The sequence below is a fragment of the Oryx dammah genome, unplaced genomic scaffold (genome assembly GCF_014754425.2).
Source record: "Oryx dammah isolate SB20612 unplaced genomic scaffold, SCBI_Odam_1.1 HiC_scaffold_1, whole genome shotgun sequence".
In the NCBI taxonomy this organism is placed as follows: domain Eukaryota; kingdom Metazoa; phylum Chordata; class Mammalia; order Artiodactyla; family Bovidae; genus Oryx; species Oryx dammah.
Window position 1 is genome coordinate 79950716 of NW_024070185.1, and position 25036 is coordinate 79975751.

General features: G+C 41.1%; 1 protein-coding gene across 3 annotated transcripts in view; it reads left to right on the forward strand.

The window, feature by feature from the left end:
- Positions 1–25036, forward strand: part of LOC120867013 (aminopeptidase O (putative)) — a 418141-nt gene that overhangs the window by 279225 nt on the left and 113880 nt on the right. For all 3 annotated transcript variants that reach the window (XM_040245140.1, XM_040245125.1, XM_040245132.1), the window contains exons 8-10: positions 7320–7422; positions 8063–8170; positions 21443–21486. In XM_040245140.1, the coding sequence (XP_040101074.1) occupies positions 7320–7422; positions 8063–8170; positions 21443–21486 (255 nt within the window). The remainder of the gene's footprint in view (positions 1–7319; positions 7423–8062; positions 8171–21442; positions 21487–25036) is intronic.

Genomic DNA, 25036 nt, shown 5'->3' on the forward strand with positions numbered 1-25036 from the left:
AAAACCTTCATGCTGGGTAGCTGTTAAATCCACTGTGAAAAACACACAGATAATCAAACTTTGGCCAAACACCAGAAGCTTCGACATGATACAACTTCATTAGTTAAAGGTGTGCACAAACTTTTGTCCTATCCTCTTTGCTAACACTGTCCAAAGGCAAGGCAGTGCCAAGCGTTCATTACACGGCACATTTTATAGATGGAAAAATTGTTGCAGAAACAATGAGAGGACCATACGATTCCTATACTTTCAATCATTCTGCCACCATTTTCACCCAAAATTTTACTAATCTCTTCACAGAGTGGTATAGACTGTAGGGGGTTGTGGGGGTCAGGGAGTGTCAGGAACATGGCCAGACCTAGCTTACTAGAATTTTAAGCAATACCTGAATTTTTTTTTTTTTTTCAATTTGTTTTCTGATGATGATACAGCAAGGAGCGGGCTTACAGATCAGCCACAGGAAGGTTTCCACTCCAAATCAGGAGTATGTGAGCAGGTGGCACTAGTGGTAAAGACCCTGCCTGCCAGTGCAGGAGACATAAGCAATGCAAGTTCGATCCTTGGATCGGGAAGCTCCCCTGGAGAAGGAAATGGCACCCCGCTCCAGTATTCTTGCCTGGAGAATCCCGTGGACAGAGGAGCCTGGTGGGCTACAGTCCACAGGGTTGCAAGGAGTCAGACACAACTGAGCGACTAGCACTAACTAACACAAAGAGAAGGCATGGGACTACATTTATGTGCCTCATCAGTTTTAAAAAAATTTTTATTTACAAATAATTTTAGATGTGCAAATAGCTACTAAAATAATAGAGTTCCTGTGTATCCTTTCCCCTGCTTCCCCCAATAATAGCATTGTACACATGTGACTATAGGGTGACGTCTTTCTAATATCTTTGCCTGTCAGAGGAAGGCTTAGCTGGCACACCTGACCCCAATCAGTATTCACTATGATGAGACTGTGCACGCGTGCTAAGTCACTTCAGTCATGTCAACTCTTTGTGACCCCATGGACTGTAGCCCACCAGGCTCCTCTGTCCACGGGGTTCTCCAGGCAAGAATACTGGAGAGGGTTGCTGTGCCCTCCTCCAGGGGATCTTCCTGACCCAGGGATCGAACCCACGCCTCCTACAGCTCATGCATTGCAGGCAGATTCTTTACTGCTGAGCCACCTTAGCTTTGTCTATATTGTGTTTGGGCTTCCCAGGTGACGACTGTGGGAAAGAACCCACCTGCCAATGCAGCAGACGTAAGAGGCATGAGTTCCATCCCTGGGTCGGGAAGATCCCCTGGAGGAGGTCATGGCGACGCACTCCAGTATTCTTGCCTGGAGAGTCCAACGGACAGAGAAGCCCGGCGGGCTACAGTCCATAGGGTCGCAAAGAGCTGGTCACGACTGAAGCGACAGCATGCACGCACGCATACTGTGCTTACAAAATGCCAACAGGCACTCTGGCCAAGCGCTTTTAGACACTGCAACAGCCACAGTCATTATCACTGCCCCCTTCTTACAGATGAAAACTGGGCTTAAGTGAGTCATGGTGTTGCCTGACTCACTCAAGATTACATGGCATGTAAGTGGCAGAGTCAAGATTCTTCACCAGTGTGTTAGCTGCTTCCCTGGGAGAGGTCATGTGTGTTCGAGGCTCAGAATTCTCCAGGGGTCTTCACAAAGGTGGTTTTTAACGTCCTCCATTACTTCAGGGTGAGTGATGCCCTGCCACCAGACTGTCAGACACCTGTGGGGCAGCTGCCACTGATAGAGCAGGGATGTTGGGATGCTGATCAACCCCCTTCTGTCTCATTTCTGGGATGCTTTGTCCCTGGCTGAAGCACCACAGTAGCAGGTTTACAGATGAAGCTGTGTTGTGGCTCTCACTTTCATGCCAAGGAGTACAAGACGGAGAGTGCTGGCAGACGGCCCATCTGGGCTGTGGCAGAGCAGTAGGTGTTGAGACCTCAAGCTGACATGCTTGAGCACCTTTTGGAGGCCTTTTCTCAAATCCCACCATTGGCAATCGTCCTGCAGAATTGGTTCTTTCTTCAGGAGATTTGATTCCAAATCCAATCATGTATCAAATATCACCGCCATCTGACAGATTTTTAAATGTCCATTTTGCTTCTGAGAGTGAGTGGAAAAGGAAGGAGGTGGGCAGGGAAAGGTCATGCCAATCTCAGTTGTTACATTTGGTGCCAGGTACAACAGAAACCAAGGGCATTTAAGCCCAAACGACCTTGGTAACTTGATCTCTCACATTCCATGTATTCCAGCCAAGGAAATAAACACTGGTGTAAAATGTTGAAGAGATGCTTAACATTTTCATGTTACAAAGTGCTTTTACATTATCTGAGCCTCATCACACTCTTTACAGGTGAGAAAATTGAGCTTCAGGGAGAGGAAACATGTTGTCAAAGATTCTCCACTGAGTATTCAGCACAATTGAGGTGGGGGCCTCAGAAAGCAGCAAAGACTTCGGGGTTCCACGGACCTGGGTTCCAGCCTCACTTCTGCCACCTCTAGCTTTGTGGTTGTCTCCAGGCCTCACTTTCCCCTGCTTTTAAATGGGCATCATCACAGTACCTTCCCCCTTAGGTTCTTGTGAGGGTACAAGTACATGATACATAAAAAGCTTGGCAGAGTACCTAGCCCAGGGAGATAACAGGAATGGCAGCTATTAGTACAATTCTCCATCCATTAGGAATGAATCTGGCTTCAACTAATAGAGTAGTCAAGCAATGTTGACTTAAAAACAAATGGGAGTTACAGTAAGTGTGGAGGCAGGTAGTCTTGGAAGAGTGTTTACCTTCTTTCATTCCATCCTAGTCTCCACAGCATGCTGATTTGCTGCCTCATGGTTGCAAAGTGGCCACTGCAGTTCCATCCACCATGTTCGGGGGATATTTCCCCTTTAGTAAAGAAAGCAAAAGCTTTCCCAAAACCTCACTACCAACCACAGCAGACATCTATTTTTTTCCTGAACTATGTCTTCTGATTCTCGGTAACTGCAAGGACACTTGGAAAGTGAGTGTTTAACTTTTCACAGTCCAACTCTCACATCCATAATTGTACAAGTGGCAGTGAAGAAGATACATGAGAATAGGAGTAGATTAGGCCAACTGTATTTGCCACAGTTCTTGCTGCCTCTTACAATGTCATTAAAATTTTTTTGTTTAACTAGTCCTTAGGTGTAGAGAGCTTCAGTTCAGTCAGCAGTTCAGTTGCTCAGTCGTATCCGACTCTTTGCGACCCCATGAATCGCAGCACGCCAGGCCTCCCTATCCATCACCAACTCCCAGAGTTCACTCAGACTCACGTCCATCGAGTCCCTGATGCCATCCAGCCATCTCATCCTCTGTCGTCCCCTTCTCCTCCTGCCCCCAATCCCTCCCAGCATCAGAGTCTTTTCCAGTGAGTCAATTCTTCATATGAGGTGGCCAAAGTACTGGAGTTTCAGCTTTAGCATCAGTCCTTCCAAAGAACACCCAGGGTTGATCTCCTTCAGAATGGAATGGCTGGATCTCCTTGCAGTCCAAGGGACTCTCAAGAGTCTTCTCCAACACCACAGTTCAAAAGCATCAATCCTTCGGCACTCAGCCTTCTTCACAGTCCAACTCTCACATCCATACATGACCACAGGAAAAACCATAGCCTCTACTGGACGGACCTTAGTCGGCAAAGTAATGTCTCTGCTTTTGAATATGCCCTCTAGGTTGGTCGTAACTTTTCTTCCAAGGAGTAAGCGTCTTTTAATTTCATGGCTGCAATCACCATCTGCAGTGATTTTGGAGCCCCCCAAAATAAAGTCTGACACTGTTTCCACTGTTTCCCCATCTATTTCCCATGAAGTGATGGGACCGGATGCCATGATCTTTGTTTGTTTTCTGAATGTTGAGCTTTAGGCCAACTTTTTCACTCTCCACTTTTACTTTCATCAAGAGGCTTTTTAGTTCCTCTTCACTTTCTGTCATAAGGGTGGTGTCATCTGCATATCTGAGGTTATTGATATTTCTCCTGGCAATCTTGATTCTTAGTTAACCCTAATCATGTGTTCATGGCACATGAACAGCAAAGCCCTTTTTCTGGACTAAGTCCATTTTATTTTCACAAAATGTGTACTATTTAATGTGCATCTATTTTTTTCTTAACTTTTTTTTATTGAAATACATATACACTAGAGTGCACAGATATTTCTAGATGGCTCAATAGATTTTTGCTATTTATCTTTATTAAAGCACCACTCAGATTAGCACAGAATATTCCCACCATCCCAGAAACTTTTCTCTATTTTCCCTACTCTGTTTATACTCCTTCCCAAAGGTAACCTTTATTCTGATCTGTATCCTTATAGATCTGTTTTACATGTTCTTTGACTTCACTTAACTGGAGTTGTACAATTGTATGTAGCCTGTAGAATCTCATGGACAGAGGAGCCTGGCAAGCTACAGTCCATAGTGTCTGGACACGACTGAAGCGTGACGTAGCACGCACACACATGTAGTCTTTTTGGGTGTGACAGTTCATTCACCTATGAGACTCAGCTGTTACTGTATGTAGTGGTAGTTCATTTGTTTCCTGCTCTCTCTCTCTGCTTTGTCTCCCTGCACAGACTGGGAGTAAGTGGTATCATGAGAACCAGAACAGCACAGACATGGAAGTCATCCCTTTTCCACTCGGGGAGTATCTTTTCCTCATAAAACCACCCACTTTGATTTCTCACAAAGCTCGCCCGGGCACTGCTCTCTCCAGCACCGTGTCTACTTTAAGAGGAATCTCTTGGGGACTTATACATTTGCCTTGGATGCTCTCAGCATAAAAGCATTTTCTTAAACACTTGGAGAGGGTGGAAGAGGAGAGGAAAAGAGCACTGCTTCCTGAAAGGACATTTTTAGTCAAAGGAAAAAAGTGCCAACTAAAGTCATCATTTGAAACTTAAGCCCGGAAGCCAGCCTTTGGAGCAGAGATTTAGGTTGGTCTTCCAGTGTTCTCCCCTTCTAACAGTCTCCATTCAGGGCTCAAGGGCAAAAGAAACAACTCTGTCTGTCTTGGGGCTGGGAAAACTGGTCTGAATTCAGGCTGACTCCGAGAAGTTTTCCTTCCCCCCAAGGCTCTGGCTGGTGGGCTTTCCTATCAAAGCCAGCATGGCTTTCTTTATAAAATAAACATTCAACTCCAGGACAAACTTGAGAGCAGGAATAAAGCTAATGCTTTTCAGTGGAGTCTTAAATGAAGATGAAAGGGACTAAATAGTTATTTCTGCAAGTATGATCATGTCTAGGAATCAAGTAGAAAAATTCAGATTATGCACGTTCACTCTAGTGGCTGGTCATCATCATCTCTCTTTAGGTATCTGTTGGTTCTGAGCCTTGTGTCTGCTGGGATAAGGAATTAGAACATTCAGCAGAGACTTAATCATGGATTCTTTGCTTGGCAGATAGAGCACATTGCGAAGGGACTAGTTTGGCAAGTTGGGTCCTCTTCAGGCACTGCTGTTCAGGTCCAACACCCTTCCATGTTTGTGTTGGTGGGCACAGAGGATTAAGGGGATGAACCATTGAAATCTACTGCCTCTAACATCTGATGACCAACCTTGAATTCAGCAAGACTTACTGCTAATGACTTTAGAAAGTTTTATTAAGTTATTGAGTAATTTATGTATCCCTTGCCCTCACGGAGGACTTTTCATATATTATTTCAGTTATTCCCCACAGGCCCTGGGGAGATAGGTAAAGTTATTCCCATTTTTGCAAATCAATAAATTGAGGATTAGAGAATTTAAGTTATCTGCTAGTAAGTAACAGGTAGTAAGTAGTAGATTTGAGAGTCAACACTAAGTCTTTCAGATTCCAAAGACTGTATATTTTGTAAGATCAACTACCTTTTAAAATAACCCCTCCATATATATATACAGTAAAATACTACTCAGCCATAAAAGATGAAATAATGCCATTTATAGCAACGTGGATGCAACTAGAAATTATTATACTAAGTGAGGTAAGTCAGAAAGAAAGACAAATACCATATAATATTACTTATATGCAGAATCTCAAGTGTGACACAAATGAAGTTGTCTATGAAACAGAAACAGACTCACAGATACAGAGAACAGACTTGTGGTTGCCAAGGAGAGTAGGGACGGAAGAACTGGGAGGTTGGGGCTAGTAGGTGCAAACTATTATCTGTAGAATGGATAAACAACAAGGTGCTATTGTATAGCATAGGGAACTATATTCAATATCCTGTAATAAACCATAGTGGAAAAGAATATGAAAAAAAAATATGTGCATAACTGAATCACTTTGCTGTACAGCAGACATTAACACACATTGTAAGTCAATTCAATGTTGATAAAATACATTTTAAAACAACAAAAAATAAATATTTAACTAAAAGTAAAAATAATCTCTTGCCTTTCTGATATGCCAGCCCTCTTGTCAGCCCTTGCCTTCCCCTCACCCCAGCACATGCTTTTCAGAGTTTGTCCAATAAGTGACGGGTTATCGAACAGCTAAAAGCTGTAAATGCTCTGTCACTTACTTTGAATTTAGTTGTTGAATTGTCACTGTAACACAATTATATTTTATTAGGGAAATTTTAAAAAATATTTAAAACCATAGAGCTTAATGTAAAACACTCTGATGGATAATAAGAAGACTGGTTTCAATCCTTAATGTCACCATGAATCAAAACAAGCTGTGAGACCTTGGATACAGACTTAATTTCTGTGTGTCCATTTCCCTCATTTGTGAAATTAGGAGGTTAAAGTATGTGATTACTAATGTCTCTCTCTGTTCTAAAAACATGGGCCTCTATGCCTCTTCTTGCTTTGTTCTTGTGGTTCTAAATGGCTTCAGTGTACAAATATTTCTTAAAGGAGCCTTAATTACTAAATGCAAATCAAGAGAAGTGGATAACATTGGGGCTTTCAGAATTTTTTGGAATATATAAGTTCTTTACTCTTCCAAGCAAAGCTACATTTTCCACTGCATTTCCCAGTCCAACATTTCCACCAAAAGAAAAGTGTATAGTTTCTTAAATAATTCATATTGGAACTTAGATTCCTTGAGGGTCTGGCAAGCTTTAATCTTGGATAAGGTGATGTAACATATTGCCAATAGCCAGCCTCAGGTTGCCAACCCAAAATATAAGTCCCTCCTTGTTCAGTATATGAATTTATAATGTAAACCATTTAAAATTCTACCTGGCACTATTGAATAGAATTGACACTGTTGGGCAACTCTGTAAAGAAGAAATAAGGCAATATTGTGGTCCAAGTAGTTAAGAATATGCTATACTTAAAGAAAATTTTACTGCATCATTTCAGACCCAATAAAGAGAAAACTGGCCATGTGAGTGACTCAGGATCGTCTGTCATCAGACATGGGCTTAATCCGGAGAAGGTCTTCATGCAGGTTCATTACTTAAAGGTAAGCCTCTCTGAGCGACAGAAGCCAGTTATTACGGTGCAGGACTTTTTAGATTTTACATGTGAACAGTGAAGGTTAGTAACATGGTTGGGGCAAAACAAACATATGGTCAACATTGTAAATGACATTTGATTGAGCAGATTCTGATAGTCCAACAGTTAAAGCATTTCACACCCAGCATGAAGCATGAATCAAAGGAAGGGGAACTGTTCCCTTCCCTGTGCCTCCCTTCTCCCTGCTTCATGTCAGCTTTGAAGAGCAGAATCTTAAAATTGCTGTCAGGTTCCCACTAGAAGACCAGAGTGATTTTTTTAAAGTATTTTAATTTGTAAAATCCTTTTCTGATAGCTAAAGGAGAGAGGAGCTGGGCCCCTTTCCCCTATTGGTCCCCAATGGACATCCAGGTTTCATGCAAGCTAAGGGCAAATGAGACAGTGGCAAACGGGTTGAAACAGAGTAGTTGATCCTTAAGCTCTAAACCCAGCCCTACTAGTAACAATGCAAAGGGCTGCCTGGGACAGGTCAGTCCAAACTTTCTAGGTGAGCATAAGGCGCTGGTGGGTAAGTTAGAGTTGATTTTCTAAGTATTTTTCTGATGAACCCATGATGGGCATCTTTTTTTCTCCTTCCTTTCTTCTAGGGCTATTTCCTTCTCCGGTTCCTTGCCAAAAGACTTGGAGAGGACACCTATTTTTCATTTTTAAGAAAGTTTGTGCACACTTTCCATGGGCAGCTGATTCTTTCTCAGGTAATTAGTGAGTCCTCTTGAGTCCATGATATACAGCTGGAGAGGGTGTGGCATGTGGAACTAGATTGTGTATTAAAAAGTGGGGAAAAGATTTATGTTTCAGTGCAATAGGAAAAATAGGAAGTTAATGAAGTGGACACAGAAGTGTTTCTGGGAGGGTCATCACCCGGTCTTTTAGGACAGGCTGTAATCCAGAACTGTCCTATGTGCACAGGGCTGTGGGTAGTTGCACCTGAAGTGAACTTGAAAACCAAAAACAGCGATTTCCACTCTCTCCTCCACCATTAGTTTTGCAAGGTGGGCTCCTTTTCGTCCTCTGTCTCAGCTTCAACACCACAATCCCAGAGTCCCTCTCGCGGAACAGAAATGCATCCACTTTTTTCTTCTCTACCCTCTGCCCTGTTCATTGTCTTCATTGCCATCACCATTCTTCACGATTATATTTTCCTTTCCGGGTTCCTTTGTTTCTTTTCTCTCCCTTCCGTTCTGTGTGTAAGCTCAACAAGGCCAGGCCGTGCTCTTCATTTCACCGGTCACACAGTATGTGCACCATATGTACTTGATAAAAAGATTAAAAACAAGATACACTGAAATATTCAGACAGCCTAGCCTGTCAGAGAGCGCCTCTGTCAGTTTATCCAGGTGTTAGGCTGAGCTGCACATAGCAAGCAAGTTATCAAAGAGGCAGAGGCGCTGAAAACAGCACTCGTAGCTGGTGGAGAATAAAGGAGGCAGTCTCAGCACAGATTGGACGGTTGTGTTTGTGTGTGTGACAGTTGTGCTCATATACAGTTTTGAAGTCAAATTGTGCACAATGTTAGGTGCAAAGGATCTGCATGTATAATCCAAACACACATGCAAGGAATCAGTTCAGTTCAGTCGCTCAGTCGTGTCCGACTCTGTGACCCCATGAATCGCAGCACGCCAGGCCTCCCTGTCCATCACCAACTCCCAGAGTTCACTCAGACTCACGTCCATTGAGTCTGTGATGCCATCCAGCCATCTCATCCTCTGTCGTCCCCTTCTCCTCCTGCCCCAAATCCCTCCCAGCAGCAGAGTCTTTTCCAATGAGTCAACTCTTCGCATGAAGTGGCCAAACTACTGGAGTTTCAGCTTTAGCATCATTCCCTCCAAAGAAATCCCATTGCTGATCTCCTTCAGAATGGACTGGTTGGATCTCCTTGCAGTCCAAGGAACTCTCAAGAGTCTTCTCCAACACCACAGTTCAAAAGCATCAATCCTTCGGCACTAGGCCTTCTTCACAGTCCAACTCTCACATCCACACATGACCACAGGAAAAACCACAGCCTTGACTAGACGGACCTTTGTTGGCAAAGTAATGTCTCTGCTTTTGAATATGCTATCTAGGTTGGTCAACTTTTCTTCCAAGGAGTAAGCGTCTTTTAATTTCCTGGCTGCAATCACCATCTGCAGTGATTTTGGAGCCCCAAAAATAAAGTCTGACACTGTTTCCACTGTTTCCCCATCTATTTCCCATGAAGTGATGGGACCAGATGCCATGATCTTCATTTTCTGAATGTTGAGCTATGAGTGTAACACGACTAGATAGCTGTTCCGTGTCTCCACACTCTTTTTATTCTTTGGTTGAGATAAAGGGGGCATATTTCTAAACATGTATTAGGAAGGGGAGCTTGAAAACTGGCTCAGGAGTCTTATATGGTTGGGGGACTGACCAACCCAAACCTCTTCTCACCAAGATACTGCAGAGTTGAAGGAGTGCATTAGGTTTACCGTGACCATTCTCGTAACAGCTTTCCCTGGAACACTTCGTGCTCCCTCTACCAAACTTTCCATTTTATTTTTGTTTAACTCTTTTGAATTATAGCTTTATTGTTTCTCATAACAGCGTTATTGAGATACAATTCACATACCATAAAATTCACCCTTTTAAAGTGTACCAGTCAGTCAGTGGTTTTTAGTATATTCATAACATTGTGCAACCATTGCTGCTGTCTAATTCCAGAACATTTTTATCACCCCAAAAGAAATCCCACACCTATTAGCAGTCACTGCCCAATTTCCACCTCCCCCTCAGTTATGCACAACCAATCACCCACTTTCTGGCTCTATGGATTTGCCTATTCTGGACATTCCGTATAAATGGAGTCATATAATATGTGGCCTTGTGTGACTGGCTTCTTTCATTTGACATACTTCAAAGTTCATGTTGTAGCACGTATCAGTACTTCATTTCTCTTTTTTAATTTTACTTTCTAACCTCTTAAATTGTGATGAAATATACGTAAGAAAATTATCATTTAAACCATTTTTAAGTGTATAGTTAATGCATTAAGTACATTCACATTCTTGTCAACTATCACCACCATGTACCTCCAGAACATTTTAATCTTCCCCAAATGAAACTTGTATCCGTTAAACAATAACTCTACATTCTTCCCTCCCCTCAGCCCCTAGCAACCACCATTCTATTTTCTGTCTCTGAGTTTGACTATTATAGACACCTCATGCAAATGGAATAATATATTTGTCCTTTTGTATCTGGATTATTTGCGTTAACAAAATGCCTTCCAGTTTCATCCATGTTGTATAGCATGTATCAGAATTTTCTTCCTATTTGTTTTTGTTTATTTAGATCATATCACATAGCTTGTGGGATCTTAGCTCTCCAACCACGGACTGAACCTGAGCCCTTGGCAGTGAAAGCACAGAGTCCTCACCATTGGATCGCCAGGGAATTAATTCCCTTAATTCTTTTTTAAGAATCAATATTACCATAGTATACATATACTATATTTGGTTTATCCTCTCATCCATTAATTACTCCTCTTGGCTCTTGTGAATAATATTGCTATGAACATTAGTGTACAAATATCTGTTCAAGTCCCTGCTTTCAATTCTTTTGAATATATACCTAGAACTGGAGTTGCTACATTATATACTGATTTAATTTTTTTAGTAACTGCCATACTGGTTTTCCACAAGGGCTACATTATTTTGCATTCTCACCAGCAATGCACAAGGCTTCCAGTTTCTCCACATCCTTACCAACACTTGTCATTTTATTTTTTGATAATAGCCATCAGAGTAAGATGTGAATGGTATTTCACTGTGGTTTTAATTTACATTTTTCTGGTAACTATGTTGAGGACTTTTTCATGGACTTATGGGACATTTGTATATCTTTTTTTGAGAAATGTCTGCGTATATGCTAAATTGCTTCAGTCGTGCCCGACTCTTTGTGACCCTATGCACGGTAGCCCACCAGGCTCTTCTATCTATGGGATTCTCCAGGCAAGAATACTGCAGTGGACTGCTATGCCCTCCTCCCGAGGACCTTCCCCACCCAGGGACTGAACCTGTGGCTCTTATGTCTCCTGCATTTGCAGGCAGGTTCTTTACCCACTAGCACCACCTGGGAAGCCCTAGGAGAAATATCTATTGAGATCCTTTTCTGATTTTTTATTTGGGTTGTCTTTTATTATTGAGTTGTAAGAGTATACATTCTAGATTCAAGTTCCTTATCAGATACATGACTTAAAAATATTTTCTTCCCTAATTAAAAAGTTACTCCTACATTTGTTCTAAGAGCTTAGTCATTCTAGTTCTTATAGTTAGGTCTCCTACCCATTTTGAGTTAATTTTGTATATGGTGTAAGGTAGATGGCTCAGCTTCATTGTTTTTTGTGTGAATATCCAGTTGTCTCACTTCCACTTTTGTCAAAAAGACTAGTCTTACCCTCCGTTGAATTGTCTTGGCATCCTTGTTGAAAATCAGTTGACCGTAAAGGTAAGAGTTTATTTCTGGTCTCTCAATTCTAAATTCTATTGATCTCTATTTCTGTCCTTCTGCCAGTCCCACAGTAAGTTTGGAAATTATTGCTCTTTCAACTGACACATACTCATTATAAAAAATTTAATAAACAATACAGAAAAATACAATGAATGTAAATATCATTCAAAATCTCACCATCCATAAATACTTATAATTAATAGTAGGTGAACATCATTCTAGAAGTTGCATTTCTTTTATGCATTTCTGTCTTTCTCTATATGTTGTGTGTGTGTGCTTAGTTGCTCAGTAGGGCCTGATTCTTTGCACCCCCATTGACTATAGCCCATCAGGCTGCTCTGTCCATGGGGTTTTTCCAGGCAAGAATACTGGAGTGGGTTGCCATTTCCTACATGCCTGATCATACACACATTTATAGATAGATGTATTTAGAAATAGTTTTATAAAAATAGACTATGTGCTTTTAATGAAAAAATGTTTTAAATTTTGTTTTACTTGAATTTAACGCATGAAAAAGAAACTAAACTGAATATAAAAGACTTTCTTGAGCTTAAGATAAATATAATGGAGATCATTTCCTAAAAGATTCTTCCACAGTTAAGAAACACAATTACAAAAAATCTCTAAGAGGTTGAAATTGTTAGTTTTTTCCTTTTTAGATATATATCTTAATTTTAGAAAGCGTCAAGTTATTCTCATATATTAACATTAATATAAAAGATGAGGAAACCAGTAGTTATGTTGCAACTACTTTTTCCCTGGTTCTAGATTTTTCTTAATTAATATTTTTACATAGTTCATGTTCATATCATTAATGGTGTGTGATGTTACTGTAATTTTCACAGTTGTATAGTCCTAGTTCTGTATTTAAAGGATTTCATTATTCAGTAATAGTCATTTTACCCTACTTCTATATTCATGAATGCTTTCTTTTGATTCAGCACTTTGTTGGCTACATTTTGTTGTTAAATTGAAGTTCAAGTTGCTTGAGAATGTTTGCCTGTTGCCTTTATGTTTGAATTACAAACTGGCTGGGTATAATATTCTTGGGTCATATTTTCATCTCCTCAGAACATTGTGGCTATTGCTCAACTGCCTTCTGGCATTAAATACTGCTGTTGAAACTTTTAAAGTCAGTCTGTTTTTTCCTCTTTATACCACTCAGATGACAGAAGAATTCTTTACCTTTGATGTTTATTAATTTAATCCAAAGTGACTTGGTGTTCATGAGTCTGTATCAGTTTTGTTTTGTTTTGTTTTTTTCCTGGAAAACACTGCATCTTTAGACTCAACATCTATTCTTCCTTGTTTCAGTAAATTATCTTAATTGTATCTTTGAACACATTCATTTTTTTTTCCCTTACAGTATGCTGAATTTCAAGGTTACTGGTTATTTTTCTCATATCATCGTTGTCCTCCATACATGTTATTTTCTAGTTATTTGCTTTTGTCTTTTTGTTCTTCACAGAATATGTTTATCTCAGGCAGTATTATTTTTATTATTAATGTTACTGTTATAACAGTATTGTTATTTTTCTTTAATGGCTATTCTTTTTCTTGATGTTTCCCTTTTATTAATGCCCCTGTGGTGGTATTATTTTGGTCCCTAATTTATTCCCTTTGCTTTGAAATCTCTTCCTCTCATTTTATTGTTTTGTCATCTTGTCTTTGAGTTTTCATTTTATTGAATTTATGTTTTTATTCAGTTCAGTTGCTCAGTCGTGTCCAGCTCTTTGCAACCCCATGGACTGCAGCACACCAGGCTTCCCTGTTCATCACCAACTCCTGGAGTTTACCCAAACTCATGTCCATTGAGTCGGTGATGCCATCCAACCATCTCATCCTCTGTCATCCCCTTCACCTCCCACTTCAATCTTTCCCAGCATCAGGGTCTTTTCACCTAACCTTCCAGGTTCCTATGCAATATTGCTCTTTACAGCATTGGACCTTGCTTCCATCACCAGTCACATCCACAACTGGGTGTTGTTTTTGCTTTGGCTCTGTCTCTTCATTCTTTCTGGAGTTACTTCTCTACTGATCTCCAGTAGCATATTGGGTACTTACCAGCCTGGGGAGTTCATCTCTCAGTGTCCTATCTTTTTGCCTTTTCTTACTGTTCATGGGATTCTCAAAGCAAGGCTACTAAAGTAATTTGCCATTCCCTTCTCCAGTGGACCACATTTTGTCAGAACTCTCCACCATGACCCATCTGTCTTGGGTGGCCCTGTATGGCATGGCTTACAGTTTCATCACGTTAGACAAGGCTGTGGTCCATGTGACTAGATTGGCTAGTTGTCTGTGATTGTGGTTTCTCTGTCCTCTGATGCCGTCTCTCAGTGCCCACCATCCTACTGGGGTTTCTCTGACCTTGGGCCTGGGGTATCTCCTCAAGGCTGGTCCAGCGAAGCACAGCTGCCACTCCTGACCTTGGAGGTGGGGTAGTGCCTCTCGGCCACTCTAGTGCTATGCCCTGTTATTATTATTTTCTTTTAATTTATATTTTGGTGTAAAGCATTTATGGAGAATTTTCTTCTGTGCCTTAGATTATGTTTTCTTCAAGACTGGATTCTTTGTCTTACATTATGCTTCTTATTTCTAGCTCTCTCTTTATGTGGGTTTTTGCTGTATTGGTTTGCATAGTTGCATACTTTTTTTTTGCTCATTCTCAGCGTGAGCTGCACTGTCCTGACCCTGTATTTATTTCTCATATGTATTGGAACATTATCTTCGATTTCTTTTGCAATTTCTCTTAGACATGGTTTTCTTCCCCTCTGAGCTCTAGTTTGAAGCTTGGATATTGGAGAGGTGGAATAGAAGAGTTCCACTGGAGCTGTGTATAGCCTTTGTTGTAAGAATTTGGCTCCACCAACTCCTGACATTTTGTTAAAGTTTTCCCATCCAAGATTCTCTTCACCTAATTTGGGTGCTGCTTTTTCCATTGCAGGTATTCTCTCAATTAATATTGTTCTTCCAATTCAGCTTGGAGCCCTAGAACCTATACAGTTCATAAGAGTATCATCCTCAGTTATTTATTTCCCAGGTTTTGCTCATCTCAATTGAGCAAACATTTTCAGTCCCTCTACAGACAAAAAGAGAGGAAAAATAAAAATATTCCTGTGTTTTTTCCAAATGTGTGGGTATTTGTGAGAACTTGTGGGGTTTGGGCAATTCACCAGTACCACTACAGCTAAGCATGATGGAGGGGGTGGTGCAGAGGGAGGGTTGGAGGCTGTCTTGGAATGTTATGTTTCTTTCTTTAGTTTTTTTCTTTGAAGTTTATGCCACAGGCTGTATTCTTTCCTTGTTTGGTTGCTGGTAGTGACATTTTTGCTAACTTTTTGAAAATGGATTGTGTTTTGTTTTTATTGCTAGTTAGTTTTTGATGAGGAAGGCCATGATTCAGTTTCTATACAAAGAAGATCTTCAAATTCTTCTTTTTCCAATTGACTTTTGAATCCTTTCATTTCTGAACACCTCATCTACCCAGTATTTCAGAATTATCATCTTTCTACCTCTCAACTAAAATTGCTCTCTTGAGCAATGACTGATTCCTGACTGTTCCATTTCTTTTCTGCATTTATCCTGCCATCACTGTCCTTATTTCAATATTTTGGTTATTTGTATTGTCCCTCCTACTGTCCCCTCCTTATGACCATAGTGATTATGCATAAAACCTCTGACAGAAATTCCTAGTTCTATGTAAATATCAAGCCAGAGTCAGTTTATCCAGAAGAAGCTACATGCATCTGCTTTTTGTTGAAAACTTTTGCCGGTACTATAAAATAATTACCAAATTAGCCATGTGCCAAAACTGGCGTCATTTAAAAAAAATTTTAATACTTTATTTAGTGTTTTTAGGTGATAACTAAAATAAGCTATCTAGGGCTGACCTGGTTAGTATATAGATTATTAGGAGAATAAGAAATAAAAAAAAAAAACTTCCCAAGGAATACATTTTTTGACTAGAGTATTGGCTTGCAACAGTTGTCAAGGATCTAGATAAAATTTCACCCCAACTCACTGTCCAATTAGCAGGAATGTTGTTATTTTTGTGTCTTTGGCTTTAATATTTTCAGGCATACTGTAGTGGTAAGAAACTAGGGCCCTAGTATTTGTTGCTAACTGACTTTGTCAGTGATCCTAGATCAAATCAGTGCCTTAAGTCCTGTTAATGACCCTAGAATCAGTCTTGAAGGAAAACCCTCCTTGTCCAACTGATATTTGTAAGTTGCTTTTATAAAAATGCCAACATGCTGAAGTAAAGAGTGAAGACAGATGAAAGAATTGAAAAGAAGTGGTAAGGGAAGGAATACTCAAAAGAGACATCTTTCTTTTTAAACATTCTGTTGTGGAAAATGGGGAAAGGCTTCTATGATTAGTCCACTCCAGGTGTATATGCCAATTTCTGAATGGAACCAGGAAAACTAGTATTTTGTAGTTAAGATTATGTGTCAGTTCAGTTGCTCAGTCACATCCGACTCTTTCCAACCCCATGAACTGCAGCACACCAGGCTTCCCTGTCCATCACCAACTTACGGAGCTTGCTCAAACTCATGTCCATGAGATTATGTGTATTAACAGAATAAGAAGGACCAGTTGAGTTGATTCCACTGGTGGTACAAAGACTATCCTGGTGAGACCAAGTGTCTTCTTGGATTGGATGGAACACAGGACAGAAGAATGTTTAGCACTGTAGACAAACATCCCCTGGAGACACAGGCTTCGTGTCTTAGGGATGCTTGAGGTATTGAACTTTTGTGATTCAGTGTGATCCAGACATTACTTTGCCAACAAAGATCCATCTAGTCAAGGCTATGGTTTTTCCAGTAGTCATGTGTGGATGTGAGAGTTGGACTATAAAGAAGGCTGAGTGCTGAAGAATTGATGCTTTTGAACTGTGGTGATGGAGAAGACTCTTGAGAGTCCCTTGGACTGCAAGGAGAGCCAACCAGTCCATCCTAAAGGAAATCAGTCCTGAATATTCATTGGAAGGACTGATGTTGAAGCTGAAACTCCAATACTTTGGCCACCTGATGTGAAGAGCTGATTCGTTTGAAAAGACCCTGATGCTGGGAGGGATTGGCGGCAGGAGGAGAAGGGGACGACCGAGGATGAGATGGCTGGATGGCATCACTGACTCGATGGGCGTGAGTCTGAGTGAACTCCGGGAGTTAGTGATGGACAGGGAGGCCTGGCGTGCTGCAGTCCATGTGGTCGCAGAGAGTCAGACACGACTAACTGAACTGAACTGAACTGAACTGAACTGTGATCCCTTAGACCTGTCCTCCTTGGGACTGATGGGCAGCCTTCAGCTCGCTGTGTGGCCTGCAGCTCTCAGCTCTGAGCAAGAAGGGGCAGATGGCCACCTGCTAAGAAGTGGGACAGTTTCCTTTTTTAAAAAGTAAAGCAGAGCTTCTTGGGGACCTCCTACACTTTTATTGTATTCACAGAAAATCTGAAACATTGTGTTCTGCAATTTTGTAAAGAAAGATCCAATTGTAATAGGAAAATGCAAAAGGGCAGAATTAAGGTTAACTCTGGATTTCCTGCTTCTCATGCAATTAAATTTTCCCCCTTGTCATTGAGTTAATGTAATTTTCCCCCCACTTAATTGAGCATAAATTACTGGACAAATATAGGATAAATTGATATGGACTATAAGGGGATAATACAGTAAAATTAGTAAGAAATTATAATTACTGTACTTGCATTTTTAAGAAGCAATAATTCTGTCATTAAGCCAATGAAATATCTGCAAAGTAATCTAATAATATATCAGATTATGAAAAATTAATTTCTGATTCAACTTTTTTACAAAATAATTATTAATATAATAAAATCATGACTTTAAGAACCTCAATCAAAAATATTTCTTTACTTTCTAAATATTGCTTTTGTTTCCTTTGATACTTTTTTCTCAATATACCCACTGCAGTATATACTATACTGCATTCTATTTGGGATTGTCTCCTTCCATCTTTTACTGATCAATTTTTTTTCAGTGAAGTATAGTTGATGCAACAGACTGCTTCCACATAGGAAAAGGAGTACATCAAGGCTGTATATTGTCACCCTGCTTATTTAACTTATATACAGAGTACGTCATGAGAAACGCTGGACTGGAAGAAACACAAGCTGGAATCAAGATTGCCGGGAGAAATATCATAACCTCAGATATGCAGATGATACCACCTTTATGGCAGAAAGTGAAGAGGAACTAAAAAGCCTCTTGAAAGTGAAAGAGGAGAGTGAAAAAGTTGGCTTAAAGCTCAACATTCAGAAAATGAAGATCATGGCATCTGGTCCCATCACTTCATGGGAAATAGATGGGGAAACAGTAGAAACAGTGTCAGACTTTATTTTTTTGGGCTCCAAAATCACTGCAGATGGTGACTGCAGCCATGACATTAAAAGACGCTTACTCCTTGGAAGAAAAGTTATGACCAACCTAGACAGTATATTGAAAAGCAGAGACATTACTTTGCCGACTAAGGTCCGTCTAGTCAAGGCTATGGTTTTTCCAGTGGTCATGTATGGATGTGAGAGTTGGACTGTGAAGAAGGCTGAGCACTGAAGAATTGATGCTTTTGAACTGTGGTGTTGGAGAAGACTCTTGAGAGTCCCTTGGACTGCAAGGAGATCCAACCAGTCCGTTCTGAAGATCAACCCTGGGATTTCTTTGGAAGGAATGATGCTAAGGCTGAAACTCCAGTACTTTGGCCACCTCATACGAAGAGTTGACTCATTGGAAAAGACTCTGATGCTGGGAGGGATTGGGAGCAGGAGGAGAAGGGGATGACCGAGGATGAGATGGCTGGATGGCATCACGGACTCGATGGACGTGAGTCTGAGTGAACTCTGGGAGTTGGTGATGGACAGGGAGGCCTGGTGTGCTGCGATTCATGGGGTTGCAAAGAGTCGGACACAACTGAGCGACTGAACTGAACTGATAGTTGATGTACAACATTATGTTAGTTTCTAGTGTATTGCAAAGTGTTTCATACGTTCTTATTCAGACTATCTTCCATTAAAATTTACTACAAGATAATGAATATAGTTCCCTGCACTATATAGTAGGACCTTGTTGTTTATTTTATACATAGTGTTGTGTAATATAATAATGTGTATCTGCTAATCCTAAACTCCTAATTTATTCCTCCCCCCTTCCCCTTTGGTAACCATAAATTTGTTTTCTATGTCTGTGAGTCTCTTTCAGTTTTGTAAATAAGTCCATTTGTATCATTTTTAAAGATTCCATATATAAGTGACATCATATATTTATCTTTGTCTGACTTACTTCACTTAGTATAACAATCTCTAGGTTCATTCATGTTGCTGAAAATGACATTATTTCATTCCTTTTTTCTGGCTGTGTAATATTCCATTGTGTGCATATATGTGTATGTGTGTGTCTGTGTTATCTATCATATCTTCTTCATCTATTCATCTGTTGATGCTCACTTAGGTTGCTTCCATATTTTGGTTACTGTAAACAGTGCTACTGTGAACATTAGGGTACTTAGACTGATACATGTTAATATTCGTTTTATTGTATTTGTGTTATGTATTTTGGGTGAAGCAGCAATAGGCAAGTAGAGTCTTAGAAGGAGAACAGAGGTTGCAAGAAATAAATCATTCACCAGTGCTCTTAATAGGGAAATTCTGTCTCTGGAAGAAATGGACCTAACCACCCATAAACACATAGGAAGGGACAGCTGACTCCGCCAGTGTACTGATGGCTATGCTTAATGCCATGATAGAGAAAGAACACCTTGTCATACAAATTGCTTGCAGATTTCTAGTCCCGTGTAATTCCATCTGTTTGTAATACAATGGTCTGCGCTGCTGCTTGCATCTCACACTCTGAGTTACATGGATCGCATCAGAGCCCTGTGCTGACCCTGGGTCTGCAGACTAGGTTGTGGTAGGGGCGTTCATCTGAAGGGATGCTCATTTATTAATGGCAGTGTCATATTTTATCATCTGGGCTTACACATGTGCCCTCTTTAAGGACCAATTTAAAAGGTGATTTCCAATTTATTAAAAGAAAACCTTTAAGTTCAGGTCTTACTTATCACTCAATATTAAGTCCCTACTTGTTTGCTTCATGTTCTGTGTTTACCCAAAATGCATCTTATCAAACCTTCAGGTGAGGAAGGGTTGACACTAGGCTTACCCATTTAGCATATAGAAATGTACAACCCTCATGTAAATTAAAATTTCAGATTAAGAACAAAGAACTTTTTCATGCAAGTATGCCCTCAGTTTACCTGGGTATCCTGTGTTTTATCTCACAAACGTAGTTTAGACCAAATCAAGATTCCAGGATAAGATGGACTGAAAAGATTGGTCACAATACACAGATGCAGATCAAAGATAAATGTGATTTTGAATATTCATATGCAAATATTTTTAGGTCTTCTTATATTATGTGTATGTTTTAAAAGAATCCTTGTCTTTTGGAGGTATTTACTGAAACACTGATTGGTGAAATTATGTTAACGTTTGAGATTTACTTCTAAATAATGCAGGAGGCAAGTGAGCGGATGGCGCAGATTGGCTATGGGACACTGGGTATGTGAAGGTTAATTACACTTTGCTACTTTTGAATGTGTCTGAAATTTTCCATTTTCCATAGTAAAGGATAAAATGGGTATGTGTGTAAGTCATGCCCTTAGACTTAAAAAAAAAAAATCTATTCTTGAAACATCTTAAATATCAAACAATTGAGGACTTGTGCCATGGCACCAGAAGAGGCTGCAGATGGAGGCAGGAGCCCGTGAGCTATTTTGGGGACTGTGACATCTTTGTTCCTCCACTGGGGTATTGTCTTGATTTTTATCTTTATTATCCATAGAGCAATGCAAAAAAGCCATTAGTTACTAGCCTCTCAGAGTTGCGATTATTCAGTATATAACAGGACCTCTGGTGGCTCAGTGGTAAAGGGCCTGCCTACCAGTGCAGGAGACACAGGAGGCATGGGTTCAATCCCTGGATTGGGAAGATCCCCTAGAAGAGGAAATGCAACCCACTCCAGTATTCTTGCCTGGAGAATCCCATGGATAGAGGAGCCTGGCGGGCTACAGTCCACAGGGGTGCAAAAGAGTCAGAGATGACTGAGCAACAAACCCACAGCAGGATCTCTAGGGAAAGCTGATGAAGAGGAGAACACGGTTAAGTTAGAGGGACAGTGCCAGCTGCTATGGCTAGCCTTTTGAAAATAGTTAAACATGGAATGAAATAAACTGGTGGGTTAGGTCAGAATAACAAACATTACTTTTTTCAATTTGTGGTTTTTGCAAAAATAAATCTCTATAACTGATTGGACTGATGCCCTGGTAAATTAATAAACTGAATATGTAGCCTAATATTTCAGTGTCAGCCTACCTTCCCTAGCAGGTGAGCTGTCAGCAGCTGGGAATGCTCAGTCTCCGGCATGACTCCAGGCAGGGTTATTTATTGATGGACATCTTTAATGATTTGCTTTTTTCTTCTTCCAGGATTTCCTTCAAATGCTCTTGGAGAACATCCCAGAAGAAAAAAGGTGAGGACCAATTTAGGAATTAAGGGCCCAGTTTTATTTTGAATGTTAAAAATGATTCTGCCATTGTTTGGCAAATTGCAGCCTAGAAGTTTAAGCTTCCTCTGTTAATAGAGGAGGGACCTAGCCCAGCCAGCAGGAGTCCTGGGATGATCAACTGGACCTAGAAATATTGGGAGTGTGGATTCTAAGAGCCAGCACGAACAGCTGGAGACACTCTGTGGCCTCAGCTGCCATGAAAAAGAATGGAGGAGAGACAAGTTCTAAAAGTTAGGGTGACTTGTTTTGGAATGTCTGAAATGTTTCAGATTTGCCATCCTTTTATTTTTAAAGTGAACATGCAAGGTTTGCTTAGTGTAAAAATCACATCGGATATGTCCATTATTGCTAAGGTCAAGAACAACAGGTTACTTGCAAGAATTTTTCTTTTCTTTTATACTTGCCCTGAAATAACCTTTCGGGTCCTCTAATAGAATGGAACAATTTCCTTAGGAACTAATATAGAAAAAGGAAAAAGAAAATTAATAGAAATGGTATATTACCTCCTTAGGCTGTTACCCAGGTCAGGAGAACTTCTCAGGGCACAAATAGAGCAATTTTCATGGAGGTAACAAGGTGCATTTTTCATTTTGGAGGTCTTTCTTTACATCCCCTTCCTCATAAGGTTATGGAGTTCATTTGGATGGCCCAAGCCCTCTAGCTCCAAGCCCACCTTGGGCTCCCCCCAAGCCCACCTAGATTTTATCATTGTGAATATTTTTTATGACCCCACAAAGTAACTTTTGTTGTGACTGTGGATGTTAAGAGCAGCATCTCCATTGAACAGTGCCCACTGACCACCAACCTTTGCCCTTCGAGAGGAGGCCTCATCTAGTTAGGATCACATTTTGACTAGCAGACTTAAGCTTTTTAAAAAAATTTTCCTTAAGAGTTGAGACTTCATTGCTACAATGAATGTATTTCAGCAAGTATACTAAATATATTTTGAAACTCAAACATTGTCTTTCCCGCCAGCTGATCTCAGAATCTAATCCAGCTTTTAAAGCAGACTGTTCATCCTTTTACCTATGCAGCACATTGTACCAATTTTATCCAGCTCTCTGAAGGCCCCACACCTACCCGTGGAGCTTCTAATCTTTGACTCCATCGCAAGCTGATCTTCAAACACATCTGTTAGGCATGTGAGCTGTGCTGAACAAGACAAAATTTTTCAGGTTAGACCAGCCAGTTAAGGTCCTAGGGCCAGCCTGCCTGTGTCATACTGCCTTTCTCTTATTCTCTTGCTTCGATTAATTTTAACATTCTCTATTGAGTACCTCCTTCACCAGGTTTTAGGCTGGACACTAACATAAAAAATTAATTCTATGCTTAGCCTTCAGGGAGCTCCTAGTCAGCTGCTAAAGATGTACATGAAACAGGTCATGACTCAGGGTACGGAGTTCTTTGGTGAACTTCAGCACGGAGATAGGGCTCAGCAGTCCTATGCTCAAGCCTTCAACCCAGAGGTCTACTGAAGGCTTCAGGTAGGGGAGTGCCATCAGCAAGGTGGTTGGGGGACAGTGTGGGAGATAGATGGGGTGGAGAGAACTAGATATCAGGAGACCAACCAGAGACAGAAATGGCAGTTCACTTATGATCCAGAGCTGGGACCATGGGTGGATGGTGGCAGCAGGCTTTGAACAGATCTCAGGAATACCCCCAGGAGTGCCGCAGTTAAGTTGGTTGATTGGCTGAGCTGAAACGAGGAGTCCTGCATGATCTGACCTTTCTCTGTCTGCCACTTGGTTACACACTGAGTATAGAAGTCCTGGTGATCCAGGCAGCAGGTGTTTGGTCTCAGGAATCAGATTGGGACAAAGGGAGGGAAGGTTGAGTGTTTGAAGGTGGAAGAGGGAAGATGCTGCTGCTGCTGCTGCTGAGTCGCTTCAGTCGTGTCCGACTCTGTGTGACCCCATAGATGGCAGCCCACCAGGCTCCCCCGTCCCTGGGATTCTCCAGGCAAGAACACTGGAGCGGGTTGCCATTTCCTTCTCCAAGGCATGAAAGTGAAAAGTGAAAGTGAAGTCGCTCAGTCGTGTCCGACTCTTAGCGACCCCATGGACTGCAGCCTACCATGCTTCTCCATCCATGGGACTTTCCAGGCAAGAGTACTGGAGTGGGGTGCCATTGCCTTCTCCGAGAGGGGAGATGAGAAACCATGTTGTTGACATCTTCAGTGAGTGGTTTCTGTCCAGATGCTGATGAGACCAAGAGAAGAAGCAGCTAGGAGTGCTTATCCAGCATGCCTTCGCCGCCTGATGGTTCAGCAGTATCAACAGCTGCCAGTTCTTTCTTTGCTCAGTTATTATGTTTGTGTGCACATATTCACGTGTTTGTTTTAATTCAGTACTCTTCCTCCCCCTTGAAGTTAGGGAGTACTTGTTTGTAAAGGTAACCTCAGCAATCTTCATTATCTACCCAAGCACAGATGACTTGCTCTGATCAAGAAAAGAAGTAACCATGTATAAAGCGTTGAGGCATACACTGTATCCCCACGTAGGAAGGGAACTCAAAAACATAAATTACTGACATTTAAAAACCCATACAGAATGTAAGTTGCATTTCAGAACAAGAACATTTTCCGCTTCAGACCCTGAATGTGGAAGCCCCCAAAGCCTGAGTCCATCAAGAACTGTGCCGCCCGTGTTCTCTGCACCTTCATTCTGTTCCCGACACACGGGCCTTGTGCTTTCCTGTAGGCGCGCAGATAGAAGGTGATCTTTAGAACCTCAAGGGGCCGAAGACAGAGTCAAGAGTGATAAAGACCTTTCTCCTGATCAGCACTGAGTTGATAGGCACAAGCGGCAGATATGGCTAATAGTCAGCACCCTATCCTTGTCATTCCACCCCCAGAAGTCAACTGACCGAGCAATGTAGTACACATACAATGCTCTTTCGCACACACCTAGGTCTTGTTTCTGTGCACTATAATATTAAGAAGTAGTACTGTTCACTTTCCTGACCTTAAACACAACTTATTTTTCTAACCAGCATCATGCAGGATGGCCAGCCTATTCCCTCCCTTGTGGCATTAACTACATGTGACTACATTCAGAGCTCACAGGGTCTGGAGACCTACTCCTAAAACCCAGAGCTGCCTTTCAGGACACAAGTGTACAGCATGGGAGGTCTCTGGGCAGAGGGTGAGATAGCTGGCTGTTCCGGATACCCAGGAGGCCTCAGTAATGAGGCAGAAGCACCGCTCACTAGTACAGAGACGGAGGGCGTGCAGGCGTGGGTCTGTGTACTTTTAGCTGTCTGTATAAAATCAATTTCCATAGTGAGCAGACATGCAGAAGAGTAATTTCCTGTAAGTCCTGGGTCCCAGAGAAGTGGAAATGTTTCTGCTTGTCTGTTGTGATTATTTAAGCTCCATGATCTCAGAGGGGAAAAACTCACCATTGGCCTTAACTCTAAGTGTCTTGATTTGAAAAAGTCAGCGTTCAGCTTTACCATTGCTGCATATCCAAGTCCAGAACTGAAACTTCATCTGTACTATCATCTCAGTAATTAT